Consider the following 19,194-nt stretch of genomic DNA (forward strand, 5'->3'; position numbering starts at 1 on the left):
GTGCGAAGTCCTCAGTGAGAAAAAATAGTTATGAAGGTAACATCGAGGATAACAAATTATGAAATTTAGATAATAAATTTGATCAATATCAATAAGTGTTATAATTATTGTTGAAAAATGATAATGATATAAATGTATTTAAGATCGATAAAAAAAAGCTCGATTCTAAACTGAAACTTGTTTTATAGATTTATTATTATTATTGTTATTTAGCCATCATTAGCTATTTTTTAGAAGACTGTTATTGCTTCATATCAAACTTATATAAAAAAATATTTCATGTCTAAATAAACTAGCTCCACACTGTTCATGTAACCTAGTATTCAGAAGCAACCACAAAACAATGACCAATTCACCTAAGTAAAATGTATTGTTGTGGCCTACAGTCATTTCTCTGTGCAAGCCCACTGAAATCACTTTTGGAAACTATATAATCTTTCAGATTTGGTACATTTGTGAAGTAACTACAACAGGGAATGTGTTGTCTATGGTTGTGACACAACTGAAAGACACTGACAACAGACTTGAAACAAGCTTTGTTTTGGTCTGAATTGCAGATATTTTGGAGTTATTTGGTTCCATGTCCTTTTAGAGGCATGCCCTGAACAACAGAGGAAGAAAACATAAAAAGGGTACAACAAAAGAAAAAAAAAAAATCACAACTTTTAACAATTTTCATGTTTTCAAATGAATGAGACTGCTGCTTAAACTTAGAAAATGAATTATTTTTATGCCACATATATTCATGGAGTTTGTTGTTCCAGAATTGGTATGTCTGCTTTCTGGGAATATTTGGCTCATGTGTTACTATTTCAGTGTATTTTATTTTACATAGAGACAACAAGTGAACAGATAATCTTTGCTCATTCCTTACATCCATGTCATCACCTTTTTGATATCACACAGCAACGCAAAAACAGAGTTATGTGCTCCAAAACAAATAATTGAGAGAGTATCAATTAGTGCATGTCATTGTAGCAACTTCTGGCTTTTACACAAGTATCAATCAAGCTTACATTTTTTATTCATTTTAATTTACAAATTTTACATATTGATTCAAATCAAAGCAAAGGCGTTCATTTCTGTTTTTCAAAGCTTACAGACACTGTCCTTTATGATGTCAGGCCATCCAAAACAAGGACCCTCCACAGGGACAGACTCATCACCAGTAAGGTTGGAGCTCTGTGCAGCTGTAAGCCTGTAGTGCTGGGGCAGCGCTTGATTTTCTCCACCTTCCACGTGTCTTTAGATACCCATGCTGCTGATATCAAAAGTCATATCAGTTGTTTGAAAATAAACAATTTAGTACAGTATATGTATCTACAAACTTAAATGTTTTTAATTGAAAGCCTCAAATTGCCTTCAGAAACAGAAAATGACACTTACTCCTTCCTTTGCCTGATGGGTAGTCTATGGTGATAAACTTGTGCTCCGGTCTGTTTTTCCGTGTCAAGATGCAGCTGTAGTTCACAGCTTCATCATGGTTTGGTGGAATGTATAGCTTGCAATCCTTATCTGATTTATTGGTAATTGAAGAACCATCCGATGCCATGTATGCACAGTCAAAAGATGGGGATCCTTCACATTCTGCGTATTTGCAGTCCAACCTTTAACACATCATAAAATTCTGGTCACTATTTTTTATATAATCAAAAAACACAAAAACAGAGAATTCAAAACCAATGAAAATGTAACAAAACTGGATACTTGTACCTGAGTGTCTCATTCTTGAGCTTGCAAACAGAAAAAATTCCAAAGTTACCACTCTTTTCGGCAGCAGTTGAATCTGAAATCAGATCGAAAGTTATTTGTTGAAAACATTTGATTCTGATGTAGAAAATCACTTTCATCAACAAATGTCTTTATGTCTTCTATCTTCTAACCCTACGGCTGCCCTCAAGCTCAACTTGTTGCGTACAGTTGCTTTGACATCAGACAAATGTCCCGTAATATGATGCTTTCAGGTCACTTCAGCATCATTTATGAACTCTGTCCTGTAGCTTTTTGTACTGATATGCTGTTGCAGTCAGGGGACCAAATACTGTATGAAGGGTGTCAAAGGCCAATATTTACATCTGGTAAGGCACCACTGAGGCTGGTTTTGGAGCATTGTATGCTGTTATTCAATCCCAGTTTCATGCAAGACCCTGCATGCTTCAGCAAGACAGTTTCCAGACTGTACTCTTTTCATTACAACAGCATGGCTCTGTAGTAGGAGGGTTTGGGACTTAAAGTGGCCCTGCCTGCAGTCTTGACCTGCCACCTATCAAAACCACTTCTGTGTAATTCAGTGAAAAAGTACCACAAAATCTGGATCTAAACTGATGAGCAGCTGAAATCCTAAATCAAGTACTAATGTGACGAGTTATCAGTCTTAAACTCTTGAAATTAGTCTTCTTATAGCTCCCTAACAGTCTACAGCAATTTCTTTAAAGAAAGGGTGATGTAACACAACGGTAAACATGCTCCTGTTCTAAGTTCTCAAAAACAAGTTGTTGGCATCATGCACATTTTTTATGAACAGAGAAATGTTTCAGGCTCAATACTTAATATGTTGTCTTTGCACATATATCAGTTTAAAAATGATTTAAATGTTTAAAAACCATCAAAATCTGTTTTATCAACATTTTTTTTCAAAGTGTTTTAACTTATTTGGAAATGCAGTTGTGCATTTTGATGATATAACAAATATGTCTGTGCTTACGAAGCTTAATTCTGATGTAATTTCAGACTTAATTCTGACGAGTTCAAAAGTTATGTAATGCTGCTTGAACATCTGACTCAAGTACTACTGACACACACACACAACACACCAACATGAATGGTGAGTATCGAGAGACAAAAAGAAGAAAGGAAGCCAGGAAATGGAAAGAAAACCACAATGTAACTCTTGAACGTGCCGGGCTTCACTTTAAAATGATCACGTAGTTTTCATAAAACAATGACTGAAGGACATTTTTCAGTTCCACCAGCGCTGTGTTGTAAGGTCACAATTTCCAGTTTAATATAGGATTTAAATTATATGTTAACCATCAAAGTTTAACTTCAGTAATATTGTACACTAGATCTCAACTTTTTAGGACGAAGGGTTGTGAATGACTCGCTACCTTTCACAGGGTGATGGTATAAAATGAGATTCTTTTTTTTTTTTAAGTGAGCTTACCTGTGAGAGAGAAGAGAAGCAGAAGAAACACAGAGATGAGCATTGTCCTGATCAAACTGTTACAACTGACAAGAGGGAAATGTTAAGTGGATGAGGAGAGACGAGAAACTGCAAGTTTTCTCATAGAAACAAAAGTACATTTGAACGGTGGAAGTGAGAAGTAACACGATTAAAGTATTAGTTAATGTCTAATATCATAATTGATTCTTTTTTCTTCAGCAGCATTGAACCAACATTAGATTTGTTATCTGGTAAGTAGCATCAAACTGCCTCAAGCCCATCCGGTCAGACTGTCTCATGCACAGTTTGGAAATGTCAGTGCGTTAAAATGTCTTTCAGCATCTTACCAGTGATCTGCCTGTTGTTCTTTCTCTTCTGTGTCATGTAGCAGAGGATGGCAGAAATCATAAAACTGATGTTATCAATGGTCTGGGGCTGGGCAGGGACGAAGCTGGGTGGGGACGTTGGTCGTAAGATAGTTTTAACCCTTTGAGCTCTTAGGAGTCTGCCAATTCATGCTTCAGTAATTTGGCTCACTACGATGTTATTTCATGATTTATTCAGTCATATGATAAATTCATAAATTTGGAAAAAAATACAGCTGTGTAAGTTAACAAAGCTTGAAAGATAGATAGATGTGTTAAAACTGTAAGATAAAACTTATGGTTAATTGTCCTCAGATTTTGTTTAATTAACAGACAAACATATTGATCCAAATCCCCCAAAGATCTATCTACAAAATAACTAAATTTTCTTAGCAATAACTAACTTACTCTGGATTTTCACATCTCTTATGGCCCACAAAGTGCAAAAAAAAAAAAAAAAAAAAAAAAACCTAACAAACAACAACAACAACAACAACAACAACAACAACAACAACAACAACAACAACAACAACAACAACAAAAACGTGTGGTTAAATAGTTTCTTCATGGATACAATGTTTTGAGTCTTGTTTTTAGTGCTGTAGTTGTTGTAATCACATAAAAACCTGACCACAGTTTTTCATAAAGGGAAGCAATAAAAATCCTTTCTTTCACTCTGACTTTGTTAAAGCTTACTTCAAATTAAATCCAGTAAATAAAGTGTTATTGCTCAGTCCAGCTGCAAACAATTTTGAAACTTTCTGAAAGGTGAAGTTTGCCTATTTTTAACACCTACTCTTTCAGTCAGCATTACAGTCCACCCCTTTTGTTTTTGATTTGAGATCAGTCAGCTGTATAACTCAATTTCTCCTTGTTGGAAAAGGATCCTCTTAACACTGTCAGATTCAAAACATAGCACAGCCATTATTTCACCATTTGCTGTGGTACATGCAATTGCGTGTTATCACAGCCCTTTAACAGGAAATTAAGTGTGTTCCCATCGTTAGTGCATTAGGACTAATGGATGTGGATTATATTATGATTTCATTTCCAGGATCTTGTTCCCTAAAGAGCAGCTAGAAAACAACATCAGCTTGAAAAGAGGGACGAGATGCTGGACTGAAAAGAAAGCCTTTTTTGACCTGGCAACAGATGGAAAAGTACAAAATATTTTTTGTTTTGTGAAAAGTTGTCAATATCCAGATTTCTGCACTTACATTAAAAACATAATCATGTTCATAAAAAGATCATGTTGGGATAAGAGATGGAGCTGGATAGAGAATAGAGTAACAAACTACACGTCATCATATCATACAGTTTGATAGTTTAACAGTTAATGCTCTGAGCCAAGGCCAATTCGTGGTCTATTAAGTCAGTGAGCTTGGATAGAGCCAGGCAGCTAACTCATTGAGAGTTTAAAAGCTCTCTGAAGACAAGGAAGCACCCACTTACTATACATGACACATGATTACTTACTCATCACCCACCATGAGCTTGTAAGGTCTGGAGAAAAACAGACAGTTACAACTAATGGCAAGCATGGTTACACCCATTGTTTACGGTTTGTTGAAGGATTGTAAATATTCAAATATAGGTCTGTATGAGCTCTATCCAGTTTATATCTGAGGTCTGAGTTAAAACACCTGAGGACTGACCAATAGTCATGCAGATTTGGATTGTTTCCTGATGTTCACAAAATATATGCTTATTAGCAGAGCCATTCATACTGACCTTGATGTAAGGCAGGCTCAAACACTGAACCTGGACTGTAGTGACTGCTGGAGCCAATTTTTATAGGCAGTTAAACCTGCAGCCAACCCTCACTAGCCCAGCCCTGGTCTCTAACTTTCTATGATCAGCTCTTAGGTTGGGACTTTTTTTTTCTTTCTGTTTCTACAAAACAGTGCTCTGTAAAATATGGAAGCAGATATTTTTTTTTAGTTTTTGGAAGTTTTTCAAGTGCCAGTCACTGAGAATAAAGGAAAAGGTGAAAATTAGTGGGGAGTTGATGTTATATTCTTCTTTAACAGCATACCTGTTGATTTGGAATGGTCACCAAATATACCTGTAAAGACTGTAAGCCTGCTCTTTTGTTTCCCACCAAATTTCTGCTGAATCAGCAGATTAGGAGAAACCTGATTCCAATGATTTCAAAGAGCTGTGGATTGTTGTTATTATTATTATTATTACAAAGGGTAAAAGACAGGCTTCATGTAGACTTTTACATTCTCCACTCTCAACTAGGGATGGGAACCTTTTACATTTGAAACGAAACGGTACCGATGCCTAGTGCCTGGTAATCGCTATCGGTACTCAACTGTACCAATTTTTGGTACTTTTGTGTGTTTATGTGATAATAAAAATTGTTTGATAATAAACCTCAAATTTTTTCAATTAAACATATATATTTCTCAATATATAAACTTGCAGTGCTGTGTTTGTGTCCAGCAGGGAAAATCGCCTACTCATCTACTCCTTCACAGTAACAAGGATGCATTTAGGTATCTTTACATGGTACCTTTTCATTTTACATAACTCGGAACTTGGAAAGAGATTCTGTCAGTACCTATAAAAGCACCTAGTTCGGTAGCCATCCCTACTCCCATCCCATCATGACACCAGCTACTTTTAGCTTATCCTTTTTACAAAGTGTGTGGTGTGGGATCAGCACAACTGGATCTGTGTGGGTGCAGCATCAAAACACAGCAACACAAGTTACAAGCATCGTCTGTATTAATACTAATAACCATAACAGTTTACATCATTCAGTCCCAACCATACACTCTCTGTTTACACATTATTACACGTCACAACATCCTCTCCGTAATCCAGACAAACCTGCAGACATCATCAAACAGCAGTCTGGGAAGAACATTAGTATTACATTTCATACAAAGTGGGTCAAAGCTGTGCTTCAGCAGAACCTGCTCGTTTTACGACTGTTGGACCTGGATGCCCAGTACGACGCAGCTGAGTGAAGCAGAGTCCATTTTACAGAATAAGGAAGATGAGTTCATTGTGGCACGACAGAAGCATGAAGGCTTGTGTTATCATTGTTTCAGAGAGGACAAAGTGGCGTGTGCTGCTCCCATTTCCCTTAGCTGTGTGAGAAACGGTTCCTATCCAGGGTTTGACGTTTAGTTAAAGTAGGCAGAAGCTGACGTCCTTTGCAGCTGCTGTGACAAAGCTTGTTGTGCTTGTTTAGGTTCTTATTTCAAAATGTCTTGTGCAGGTGCAGAAAAATAAACACACAAGTCTGAGAAAAAGGTGCCCTTTCTTTATCCAAATAACCCTCCCTCTGTGAGCACGCTCCATAACGTTACATGAAGAATGAACTTTTAAACATACTGTACATTAACCAAGGCACAAACATTTCAGGGAGCAGATTTTACTCGTTAAGAGCACAAAGAAACGAAAAGTGCAGCTGGAAACCTGCAGCATTTCCTTGAGTTAGCATGAAGTTTTAAAGGAGATCAAGTGTCTGGACTGTCATTTTAGGGCTACAGAGACAAAGTCATTGTTCCGTGTCACCTGGATTACATGTCCAGTTATTCAAACTGTCATTGAGGACAACAAACTTTACACACATTGTCTCTGAGAGGCTGCATCTCACGACCATCATCACCATCTTATCTGCCTCGCCCTGGTCAGGCATCATCATCCATATACGGTATGTCAGGATCAGAAAACCGTCTCTGGTCTCCTGATTCCCCTGTGTCCTGCTGCTGGTGTTGAGGTACTGCAGGTGTTAAAATGGCGATCGAGGATGAGGAAGAGGAAGCAGAGGGAGGGCAGGAGGAAAAGTGCAACAGCAAGTCGCTCTCCGGGCTGTCGATGTACATGGACTGAGTGCTGTCTTTGCGACGGCCAGGATGCTCTCTTCTCTTCACCGAGTACTGTGACGCTCTACTTCCCCGTCGAGCAAAAGTCTGAGACTGACTTGAGGATGCAGAATGGGAGAGGACGCCGTGGGGGAGTTTAACTGTGTCAGGGATGATGGGATTGCGGCGCTGTAGCAGATGCCTGAAGGAAGAACTGGGGGATTCAGGGGTTGAGGAAGCGTAGCTGAACACAGAGGAGGTGGAGCTAGCAGGGGTGAGGTTTGGCATAGAGACACGTGCCCCTGGCACTTTAGGTCGCTGGGCCAGGTCTGGTGGTTTGGGTGGGCATGCTGGCCTGAATCTTTTCAGTTGGGATCCACCTCTTCCTGGAAGAAAAGGGGAAGAAAAGGAAAAGTTGAGGGAAACAGACACACTTCCTTTGAAGCTACGTGTTAAATTCACACAATCCAGAGTAAGAGGGTGAGGACCAATGGAAGATCGCACAACCACATTTACAACTAAACTTCTGTTCATTGAGGCAAACTTTGATCAAAAATGGTCATGCCAACTGTCCGGTGAGGTAATCAGGATAAAATCTGTGCATGCTTCAGAACAAACATGCATTTAAAGGTGTGCACACAAACACAAGCATGCAAAAACACAAACACAGGTGCTGTTCCTCCGACCTGCTTTGTTACAGAGCAGACGTCACCGCCCCATCACCATCACTGGTCCAGACCTGCACCACAAAAGACAGGAAGGGCCAAAGCCAGCGGCCCCGTGGTCCGGTCAGAAACCCACAGGTGAGCGAGAGAAACAGGTAGAAGAAAGTAGAGGCAGTTCTGTACCTTAATACTGACCTTCAGGCTCTGAACTGTTGACTGAAGAGCGCTGCTGCTCATCCAACAGGCTCTCAGAGCTCAGAGAGGCCTCAGAGTCCAAGTTCTCCTGGTCTGAGCCAGGCTGCTCCATCTCTGGCAGTCTGCAGGCCAGATCCTCTCTGTGGAAAAAAACACGAATATCAGAGAGTGGAGAGAGGTGCTAAATCAGGGTGAGGAGGTAGAACATACAGACAGCCTCCTTACTTCTCCTGTTTGATGGACTTGATACGCTCCACCAAGTTCTTCTCAGCCTCTGTGTCAGAGTCCACAGGCTCGTTCTCAGGGACCACACTGAGATCTGAAGTGGCCTTCTCATGAACCTGCAGAGAACAAAACATCACGCACTCATCAAAATGAATTTACCTTAAAATGTCAATTTTTTCAACCAAATCTGAAACTGGTTTCAGATTTTGTTAGTGAGGACAGAAGAGGGGCTGGGTGGTGCCTGAGGCATTCATGCATCTGCACAGCAGTCCTGCTGCTATAATATACACCAGAACAACTTCACAGTAGCTAAAAAAGGAAATAAACACAGCAATCTCAAGGCAGCTAGTTTTCACATCAACTTCCACCATTTTCAAATAAAGTGGTGTTAGGAGATGCAACGCACCGTACCCAGAAAAAAAGATGAAGAAAAAAGAAACACAAGCTCTCACGCTCCTTACTTCCCATAAAATAACTGATGTTATGACACCAACCCAGAACCATCTCGTCCATCGTCTCAACCTTCTAATTAAGAGGACAAGAGAAACTGCACAGCAACATGCAAACTACTACCAGTTAGTTAGGAAGGAGGAAAGGGGATTAGGGGAGGAAGGATCAGAATAAAACACAGAGGGGCGCCACCCACATCTACCATGCCATGCACAGGCACTAATACATGGCACTCTGATGAGCACTACGACCACTGGAACTACTGGACCAGGAGAACTCATACATACCACAACTCCTTTGTAAGGAGCTGAGAACCTGAGAGGTAAGTGCCAGAAGTGCTAAAGAGAGACAAGGAACATTGGCCATGTTAGCCGTGTACCCTGAAACAACTTTCTGACACTGGGACTACAGCATGAATTTGACGATACATGAAACAAACATTATTCCTGTTCGAGCCAGAGCGTTTTTCTTCCAAGAAGATCCAGACAAAGACAAGGCTTTGTTTCTCACCGTGTTCTGTCTCTTGAGTTTGAGCTGGTTCACGGCCAGAGCCTCTGCATACTCCAGCTGCTCGATCTCCTCCATCTTCTCATTGTAGCGTCTGATCTGCTCATTGATGAGCATTTCTATACACCTACAGAGGCACAGCAGTGTTTGAATACATGTGACCCTTAAATACCTTCCATCATCCTGGTCTGTGATTTCTGACATTCATGACGATCTTACGTGGTTGTCTTTGCAACGTCCTTCATGCTGAGCAGAGGGTCAGCACTGTCTGGGCAGCGCAGGATACATGGGGCGAAAACTATCGCCAGCGAGTTTGGAGACATACGGTTGTGAGTCTCCTCTTTACAAACCCTGCAACAGGATTCATTAATTGGCATGTGTTTCAGCTGAACTTACATGTAACAGAAATTACATTTTAACCTTGAAGGTTATTTTTTTATTTTTATTTTTTTCCCTTTTTTCCCCCTTTTTTCTCTTATTTTTTCTTTCTTTTTTTTCTCTTTTTTTCCCAGATGTGTTTGTTATAGTGCAGATGAAATAAGCCACTAAAGAAAATCTGGTTTGAGCAACATAAGTGGTACACTGTTTTGACACATGAAGGTCTTCATCACATCTAAATAAAACATAATTTCAAGTGTCTTACCTGACCAGGTGGAAGACAAGCCTCTCCAGTGTGTTGAAGTTTGCTGTTGGGAGTTCTTCCAGCTCTTTGTATATCGCCTGAAGCTGCTCCTGCTTCTCTGGCAGTTCTACAGAGAGGATGAAACACAAATGAGAAGTGTCCAAAGTTTACAACAATCCCTTTAAGTTCAACACCTCAAAAGAGATGGGCTAATAAAATGTAGGTTGTAAAATGCTGCCCCCTGGTGGGTTATGTCCTACTCACCCACTGCATGCAGGAAGTCGTTATAATGTGTGAAGGTCATGAGTGGATCTGGCAGCTCCCTCAGCCACTGTTTCACCAGGCCTGTCACCGTGTGGATGGGATAGTCCTCCAGACAGACCGCATGAGGCTCTAAAAGCATCAGCAGAACAATAAATGAATGACCCATGGAGGTTTTTTTGTGCAAACTGTGAATCAATAATAAAGGAAACTAACCGGTCTCCAGTCGCTGGTGCAGCTCTTTGATGCGGTTAGCAGAACCAGACTTGCGGTAGATGCCCTCGGTGTAGAGGCCCTGCATCTCCACGTGCTCCAGCATCATCTCCAGCACCATTGGTACCGGGTTTTTATCACTGACCAGGTGGCCCACACGCACCCCAAAGTGCTGGCCTCCAGACTCCTCATCGCTCTGCAGATTTAGACATTCAGGTGACTTTTTATCAGTTACTGAATCAGTTCAGTCAAAAACAGAGCAATGCAGTCATAGAACTGCTATGCCCTGATATGTTTGTTGTAAGAACCATGATGTTTGCTCAAAAAGGTAACTATTTCTCCTAGGGATGCATGATATTGGATTTTTGCCGATATCCGATATGCGGATATATCGAAACCCCTTTTGGCCGATACCGATAATCACAAGTTTGTTTGTTTTTTTCACTGTAAAGAAAGCTAAGTCTATCCTGTACTGGAATTTATATGTTACTCTTATTGTGACGGTCTTATTTGTTTAAGAAACACACATAAAACAAGACAAAAAACATTTGATTTTACCATAAATAAGAAATGTATTATTTTTTCAAACTCAAGACATTCAGTATTGAAATGCAGAAAAATAATTTCTTTAGATCACATGAACTTTAAATGTACAATGCATTTTTAAACATAACCAAGTTGCATTTGATTATTTTAGAGCTACTGTAACAACCTGGTGACAGACACAGAGCTCTGCAGTGCAAATAAATGAAGTGCTACATTTTATTTAAGGAGCTTATTTTTCAGATGGAAAATAATAATAATCCTAACTGAATAGCACCTTATCGGCTGTGCATATCGGCAGAAATTTTCATATCTGCTGATACCGATAAACATGTTTTTAAGCTTTTATCAGCCGATACCGATATTGTGCCAATAATATCGTGCATCCCTAATTCCTCCACCTACATGTAAATATATCCGTTAGCTTTTAATAACATTACACTGAGTCTTTAGTCATCATTCTCTGACTACCTTAATGTGTAGCCAAGATTTTTTGATAGTAAAATACAGACTGAAAACTTCCATGTTTTAGACACCACCAGGAGAATATGGCTGAGCTTAAAGAAACAGGCGCTGGCTTTAAGTGGGACACAAACTTGGCCTCATTCTGAACCACCTTTATATCATCAGCACATCATTAATCCAGGCCTGCTACCTCTAAAAATAAACACCCACCTTTTTGGCACAGAAGGTGGTGCAGTCAGTGACTATTTTGCTGAGGCACTTCTTATGGCACACCATTTTACAATCTGTAAAATGAAAAATGGTTACAATTAGTTTCTTTGAAGTTTTGTTTTTGTATGTGAATGCATTCTTATCAATAACAATACAGACAAAGAAATCTGTTGGGTGGGTAACTCACAGCTGCACATGCAGGCCTTCTCCATGCCCCAGATGTAGGAGCTGCACTGGTCACATGACTGCATGATGTTGACTTGATAGTTGTCAAAAATATGATCCAGAGGGCTCTCCATCTAAAGTCAGTCAAGAAAAAAAAGTTTTGTGAGATTTACATGTTGTTAGTTTTTTTTTTTTTCTTTTTGTAGCTTTGAACACTCACACTCTTATCTTTCTTTCTTCTTTTCTTCCTTGCTTTGGCAGGCTGAAACACATAAAGAGCATAACCATGTGTCTCTGACTTTTATATTCAGAATAATCAAACCTGATTTAAAATGACTCTCAATGTTTCACCTTCACAGGCTCAGCCTCCTCTTTTTTCATCTCTCCTCTGATGAAACCATCAAGCACTGACTGAAACAGGTTGACCACAAGCTGGACTTCCCCCTTCTGATGGTCGCCTGCGAGGTGAATCACCTTCGTCTGGTAGCAAGACATCAGACCTTTGTAGCCAGTGGTGGGTTTCTGGTTAAGATCAGAGGACAAGGGAAAACGTGAGGAAGAGGACAGAAAGGTGAGGAAGAACTTTGCGTCAGAGGAGTAATGTGTATGTTATCCTTCACAGAAACTCACTGGAAGAGAGTACATGGCTTTGATAGTCTCTCTGAACTGCATGGTGGCAGTGACAAAGATGGCCTCTGTGGCTGACAGCGACTTCCCCCTGGAGCGGAAATCATTCACCTGTAAAGGACAGAAACGTAAACATTTGTTGAATGAAGACTAAAACATGTTTCCCTACAACATCTGCTTGTGCATCACTCACCTGGTTGCCCAGAAACTCATCGAGGTGCCGCAGCTCGTTTGCGTTTGTGATTTCTCGGTCCAGTGAGGCGTTCCACTGTTCAGACACGCGTGTGGCACGACTGATCTTTATGGTGGGATTGCGGCCTAAACCCTTACCAGCTCGATCGCCATGTGGCTGGGCTGACGGGGCTACAATGGAGGGAAAATGTGTTAAAAGACTGAACTGAGCCTGAGTAAAGCACAACATAAAGAACATAAAGAGATCAGAGGTCCCACCGAGAACAAAACAGAGGGTACAGTTACTCTCATAACACTGAGCATTATCCTGCACGGGTCAGTGTTTGGTCAGAAAGCAAACAGCAGGGAAGGTTAGCTCTGAGAAAAATAGTGATAACACAGCTGTTTTTCTTTTTCTACTTCAAGAGGTTTGATAGAGGAGTACCACAGCTGTCCACAAGCTTTAATGCACATATCATCAAACATCAATACACCGTCATCGGACATCAAAATGTTTCAATTCAAGATATTAAAAACAAAAATGAGGCCTGAATTGCTTGAAGTGAGTTAAAAGAATATAATAACAGGGTAAACACAATTTACCTTATTCTTGTTTTTGAATATCTTGAATAAAGACAATTTTCTGGACTTGTCAGAAGAATGTGATTCATAAGTTTTATGAGATTTTTTTACTGAGCCTTTCGACAAAAGCACTTGATGATGTCTGCTTTTTAAAGCTGCTTTTGTTTTGGTCAAATAAAAAAAACACTTAAAAGGTGCCGTAGGCAGGATTTAGCTAGTCAATGCTATTTTTTTTGTGTTTTCTTTGGATTAAATGTTAGAGTATCCATTAGGGATGTCCTGATTCTATCACGTGTTCAGGATCGGGGCATTTTTTAACGATTGAAGATCGGGGAAGACAGAATCGGAAAAAGCCTGGGGCCTTAGTTCTTGTTTTTAATTAAAATGTGTATAATAGAACATCATCATTCATTTCAGAATATAACTTTATTTGTCATTATAACAAGTACAACGATATTGCAAACAAGAAATTTCAACCTTATTGTCACACACATACAAGGTTATCTTGTGGTGCACCACTGAGAAGCTTTATTTTTATTTTGTTGATCCAATGCTGCACTAAGTGGAGAAAAAAAGCTATATCCATGTTGCCTACAACGATACCGTCATTTAAATAAAATAAAGAAAACTAAAAGGAAAACTTGTAGGAGTTTTTTTCTTTTCTTTTTTCCTAATGCATTGCTGAGAGATCGGATCGGGAAATATTGGGATCGGCAGATACTCAAAATAAAGAAATCGGAATTGGATCAGAAGCAAAAAAAAGGTGATCGGGACATCCCTATTATCCATTGATAATCCTTTATGAGTGTAGTATAATTGCACTACTGCAAGGTCGCAGCATTTCCATCTGTCTCTGTTATGAGCTGACAAGGATTCCCGACCGCTCCAGGTCAGAAGAGCCCCTGAGGCTCTATCCTGATTGGTCGAGGGGCGGTGCTTCATCCTTCATTGCAACTGGTTGTAAAGCTCTTCGTTCTCGTGGATGCGCATGAGGAAGTTCTGGCTCGCATATTTACCTGCCTTGTTGGACTTCCCACCCCCAAAACACCAAGGAGTTAAACGAGGACAGCACGAAGAAGAAGAAGAAGAAGAAGAAGAAGAAGAAGAAGAGCAAAAAGAAGAACCATAAACTTGTGTGTAATCTTCTTCTGGGAGGGGCTAAACTTGCGTATGGGCGTGATGTCAGAGATCACAGGACGGGAGGGGCAGTGCTGGTTTTCAAATCACCATCTTACCTGGGTAATCCTGCCTACGGCACCTTTAATTATATTTGTCAACAGATCAAATCTCTATTTTTAGCTTCCATAACAGAGACATATTGCAGAGAAAAGTTTAACTTCCTGTTCTACAAATGTCCAAAGATTTCTTTAAAATTCAACCAACTCTTTATTTCTACTATTTACCTTCTCCAGATGACCTCTCACTGAGAGTCTGGGCGAACGTCAGCTCCCCGTTGTCAGGAGTCTGGGCCTCTTTGTGCGGACGCTTTTTTAAAATCTTGCTGAAGAAACCTCCAGACCTGCAAGTTCACAGGAGTTCAGAATGAAGTTCATAAAGTTCATGAAGTTCAGCACAGCATTTACAAATCTTGTTTGCAGTGCATCTCTGACGTGACTCAAAGTGTTGGAAAGATCATTTTCAGTGCAGGCAGAGATTCCTCTGAATGGATTTCTCTGCTTGTTCCTTTCTAACAGGGAGTGTTTTGACTTCACAGGATTGTCTCTGGGCAACAGGCAAAACAATTAATTAATAACTTTGTACTTCTATTTTTCAACCTCACCATGAAAACTTAATCATCCTAATAAAGACTGCTTTAATCTACGTTTATTTGTTGTGTACAAATTTCGCTCAGGATAGATTTTAAAAATCAGGTCGAGTGTTCAACACCACACAGAAAAGGAGGATAGTGATGACACAAGGCAAAGACTTTTCCTATAAACAGTCTGACTCAGGCAGACATTGTAATGGACAAAGAAGAGGCTGAGGATGATTCATTGCAATAAAGTTTCTCCTTGAATGTCTTTGTCTCTGAAGTATGGAGTATGACAGAATATACCTCTACTGAGCATCATCAGTTATCTTATTTTAACAAATGTCTTAACGAAAAAGAGTTTTATTCTGTTCTCCAGGGCACTGAGTGCAGCTCGGTACCTGTCCGGTGTGGATGGGATGGAGGGTGCAGGGTCTTGGTGACTGTCCTGGTGTTTCCTTCTGAAGGAGCTTCCCTTCGAACCATCGCTGAGGCTTTCTGCGGGGGAAATCAACTACAGGACAGAAAAGAATTCACAAGTGGTGAATGATGAGCAGATGAACTGAATGACAAACTGTTTCATGCTTCAGCTTTTCAAAACAAGCATTTCCACAGATTGGCGTTTAAGTACCTCTCTGGCTGAAATAGCACCAGCTCCTTCAGAGCCTGGAGACAAACTGTCAACTGATGAGAAGGTTGCTTCACTCCTAAATAAGACAAAAACCAAACAGAAGAATTTCAGCGCTGAAAGTTTAAAGTTAGTCTTGGATTAAAAACAGGAAGATTAAAGTGAAGAGAACATACAGAGGCTGTTTCTTCCTCTTATCCTCCCTGTGTTGAGATGAGGCAGGGCTGATGTTCTCAGATATTTCTCCATCACTCCTCCTTCCTCTCCACTTCTCTGGCTTCTCCTTTATAGCCCCAGGACGGCGTTGCAGGTTGGGTGCTCCATGTACCTCACTGACTCCATTTCTTTCAGGCGCTGAGTCGGCTGGCAGCAGGGACAGAGTCGACGGCCGAACAGGGGAAGGAGAAGCTTTAGTGTCCTTCTTCCCACCTTTTTCCTCCTTCATTTTCCAGGCCACAAACGTGTACTGGTCCAGCTCTTTGCTGTCGGCTCGCTCTTTTAGCTTCGAGGACTCTTGGTTTTTGCTCTTGGGCTGGGAGGTTTGATCCTTGGAGGAAGACGCTCGCTCAGTTTCTCTCTGGTTGTGCTCCAGCCCTCGTCGTCTCCTCTGCTCTCTCTTCTCCTGACTCCTGGATGAGTTGCCTCTGTTGACAGATGGAGGCTGTACTCCCTTTTGCTCAGCGTTAGAAGAAGTGGAGGTATTGCTGAAAGGTGCTTTATTGGACTCTTCGCCTGGGGATGTAAGTCTAAGTGCTTGAGAGGCGTCCACACCGGAGGGAAGAGCTGGTTGTGGAGTCGTTTCTTCTAGTGTTTCATTCTTCAAATCCTCATCCTCTTCTTTCTCATCCTGCTGAGGTCCAGCCACAGCCAGGGTACCGTTAGTCTTTGAGGGTAAGTCTTCCTCCTCCAGCTCCTCCTCCTTGCCCTGCTCCTCTTCTTTGTGTGTGATTGTATTAACCTCCATGTCCTGCTCTCCTCTCTCCTCCTCTGTCTCCTTGGCAGAGAGGTTTTCATCCAGCGTCTCCTCTGTGACCAGCTCTATATCCGGATCCTCTCGTGTCTGAGGCTCTCTCGCAGGTCTGTTCTCTGCTTCCTCTCTCTTTTTCTGTTCTTCCTGTGCCCTCCTAGCAGCCTCTTCCTCCTCTGCCAGTCTCCTTGCTTCCTCCTCTTCTGCCAGTCTCTTTGCCTCTTCCTCCATCTTCCGTCTTTCTTCCTCTGCTTTTCTCCTGGCCTCCTCTTCCTCCTCCTTCCTCCTCTGCTCTTCTTCTGCTCTTTTTTGAGCTTCTCTTTCCTCCTCTTCCAGTCTCTGTTTCTCCTCACGTATGGACTGACAGCTGTGAGACATTCAGAAAAAAAGAAAGGCCACACAGGTTTTACAAGGTTGTTTCTGAGACCAGATATATTTTTAACAAAATGTTTTTGTTACCGTCTTCGAGCTGAGTGTCCCCTGACAAGGGCTTGTATTTTGGTGGCACCCTGTTTTTGGAGGATGTACTCTTTTCTCTGTCTATGTCCCCTCCACAGAGCCTGAATCAGAGTGGCTGCCTGTCGCCTCTTCTCCTCTTCACAGTACCTGCGCCATGTACACTGAGCAGAAGTAGAGAGAGGAGGACAGAAGATGGCAGTATTAAACACCTGAATGCTCAATCAGCTGTAGTAATTAATATGCTGCCGTTCAAGCCCCTAACATAACTGTTGTGTTTACCTGAATCAAGATGGCAGCCCGTCTCATGTCCAGAAACTCTTTCCTCTGCAGACGAGCTCTGAACCAGCGCTGGAGGTAAATGATCTTGCGCATCACGTCTTTGTGCAGCGTGTCCTGCAGCTGCTGTCTTTCTAGCTCCTTCAAGAACACCTGAGCAGGAAGAACGAAGCAGAGTTCACAGGTGCAGACAAGGACAGAGGTCAGAGGGTTTACTGAACAGTAAAAACTCAGGGGCTCAGAGGGAGGCTTACCTTTGTTTTGCCAATCTGGTACGTGGTGGGGTCCAGGCCCATCTTGTTTTTGAGCAGCGCTGAGATGTCCTCTTTAGAGGCAGCTGCATTCTTTGGCAGCAAAACCCTGAAGTGCTCAATGAACTCCTGACATAACGACAACAAAGGTGATTGAATCAATGAGCTGCTCAAGAAATGACTTGTGCGACAGAGAGCGCAGAGCCTGACAGTAATCTTATTTTGACACTGCTCTCAGTTGTGTAAGCAGAAATGTTGAACACCTCTGTTCAACACAAAGTTCAGTATTTCTTCAGGGTCTAGTGTGAGTTTTGTGTGATACAAGTACCTGAAGTAACATTTTAACTGTACCTGGAACGTGAACTTGGCTCCATAGCCGGACCTTCTGATGCGGACAGTTTCCAGCATTCCTGTGTATCTCAGCTGCTGAACCACCAACGCCTCATCCAGATACATCTCCTTCTGCTCGAGCACAAAAAGCACAGTCAGTCTTACCATTAACAATGACTTTTTAAAGATGCTATGAAGAGGATCTGTTTTAAGTGCACTCTCTCGCCACCTTGTGGCCCGCAGTCTCTTCACTCTGTCGTAAATTACTTTTAGTGAGGCATGTGTTTGTTTTGGAATCAAATGGAAATCAGATCAAACACGTTTTCTTTGTTCGAGGCAACTTTTTAGTGGATACAACGCCTCGAGGTAAGAGACTTATCAGTACAGTTAGGTAGCGCTACGGTTTGAAACGTGACATCAAGCAAACCTTGTAGCCGCCGGTTGTGTGTCAGCCCAGTGCTCTGACGTATCTGTGGGCTAATGTGACAACGAGTCAACACTGTCAGTTTGTATGTAGTTTAGCAGCCATTTAAATTTAGCACAGCTGGCAGTCCGGTGCTCTAAGAAAAGTTTGCAATGTGCAACGTTAGTAAATCCTGGTTAGCTATGTCCTGCCAGTCATCTACCAAGCAGAGCTAATGTAACCTCACTCTTCATTTTATTGATAGACTCTCAAGTTTGAACAGACCACTGCAGAATAACTGCTGACTGTGGGTTTGAATAAACATTAGCATAAACAGTTTAGCTCCTGTGTTAAAGAGTGATACAGCCAAAGCTAAAGGCTAATTAGCCTTTAGCTTGGGCTCTATCGCTCTCCCATTTATCTTTCTTCTGCTCTTCTGTCCTTTTTCTGTCTGACAGTTGGGCTCCTGTGTCCTCTATCACTACAAAATCAATCACAAAAAATGTTTTCTAGCAGAGAAAAACACAGATCTCTGTGTTTTATCTCTTTGCGCTACTAAACTTCGTCAGCCAGCGTGGTGTTGTTCCTGGTCGACCTGATCTGGAAGCTAAGAGGCAGCAATTTAAAACAACCTGTAACAAGCAATATTGGTGTTGATAATCTCATTTTTAAGTGTGGATTACGGACAAGCACATATCTAGAAGGAGGACTTTTTTTAAGATCACTTTCAAACTCCTCGCAGCCCCTTTAATATGAAGCACAATATTAAGTTACTGATAAAAATCTTTCATGCTGTCATACACAAAATATTTTTACCAGCACAAGTTTTTTGTTTTTTGACTAAAGATTTTCACACAATATACAGAAGCTTAATGAACGC

General features: G+C 41.1%; 1 protein-coding gene across 10 annotated transcripts in view; it reads right to left on the reverse strand.

Annotated features, from left to right (window-relative positions):
• Positions 1-5,994: 5,994 nt before the first annotated feature.
• LOC141788629 (myosin IXB) overlaps positions 5,995-19,194 on the reverse strand; it is a 65,070-nt gene continuing 51,870 nt past the window's right edge. The window contains exons 22-45 of one of the 10 annotated variants that reach the window (XM_074667558.1): positions 17,933-18,043; positions 17,585-17,710; positions 17,334-17,483; positions 17,055-17,215; positions 15,805-16,962; positions 15,632-15,707; positions 15,402-15,514; positions 14,654-14,769; positions 12,691-12,860; positions 12,501-12,608; positions 12,222-12,392; positions 12,091-12,132; positions 11,893-12,004; positions 11,706-11,779; positions 10,491-10,683; positions 10,278-10,406; positions 10,035-10,140; positions 9,611-9,742; positions 9,395-9,518; positions 9,172-9,222; positions 8,435-8,550; positions 8,210-8,349; positions 8,036-8,088; positions 7,600-7,735 (exon numbers count right to left, since the gene is read on the reverse strand). In XM_074667558.1, the coding sequence (XP_074523659.1) occupies positions 8,075-8,088; positions 8,210-8,349; positions 8,435-8,550; positions 9,172-9,222; positions 9,395-9,518; positions 9,611-9,742; positions 10,035-10,140; positions 10,278-10,406; positions 10,491-10,683; positions 11,706-11,779; positions 11,893-12,004; positions 12,091-12,132; positions 12,222-12,392; positions 12,501-12,608; positions 12,691-12,860; positions 14,654-14,769; positions 15,402-15,514; positions 15,632-15,707; positions 15,805-16,962; positions 17,055-17,215; positions 17,334-17,483; positions 17,585-17,710; positions 17,933-18,043 (3,693 nt within the window). In that variant the 3' untranslated portion in view covers positions 7,600-7,735; positions 8,036-8,074. Of the gene's footprint in view, positions 7,736-8,035; positions 8,089-8,197; positions 8,350-8,434; positions 8,551-9,171; positions 9,223-9,394; positions 9,519-9,610; positions 9,743-10,034; positions 10,141-10,277; positions 10,407-10,490; positions 10,684-11,705; positions 11,780-11,892; positions 12,005-12,090; positions 12,133-12,221; positions 12,393-12,500; positions 12,609-12,690; positions 12,861-14,653; positions 14,770-15,401; positions 15,515-15,631; positions 15,708-15,804; positions 16,963-17,054; positions 17,216-17,333; positions 17,484-17,584; positions 17,711-17,932; positions 18,044-19,194 lie in introns of all 10 variants that reach the window. The other 9 variants (XR_012598156.1, XM_074667553.1, XM_074667556.1 and 6 more) reach the window with 9 other exon arrangements.

Source organism: Halichoeres trimaculatus, unplaced genomic scaffold (assembly GCF_033239565.1).
Source record: "Halichoeres trimaculatus isolate MK-OKI-2021-1 unplaced genomic scaffold, fHalTri1.1 fHalTri1_scaffold_4, whole genome shotgun sequence".
Lineage (NCBI taxonomy): Eukaryota > Metazoa > Chordata > Actinopteri > Labriformes > Labridae > Halichoeres > Halichoeres trimaculatus.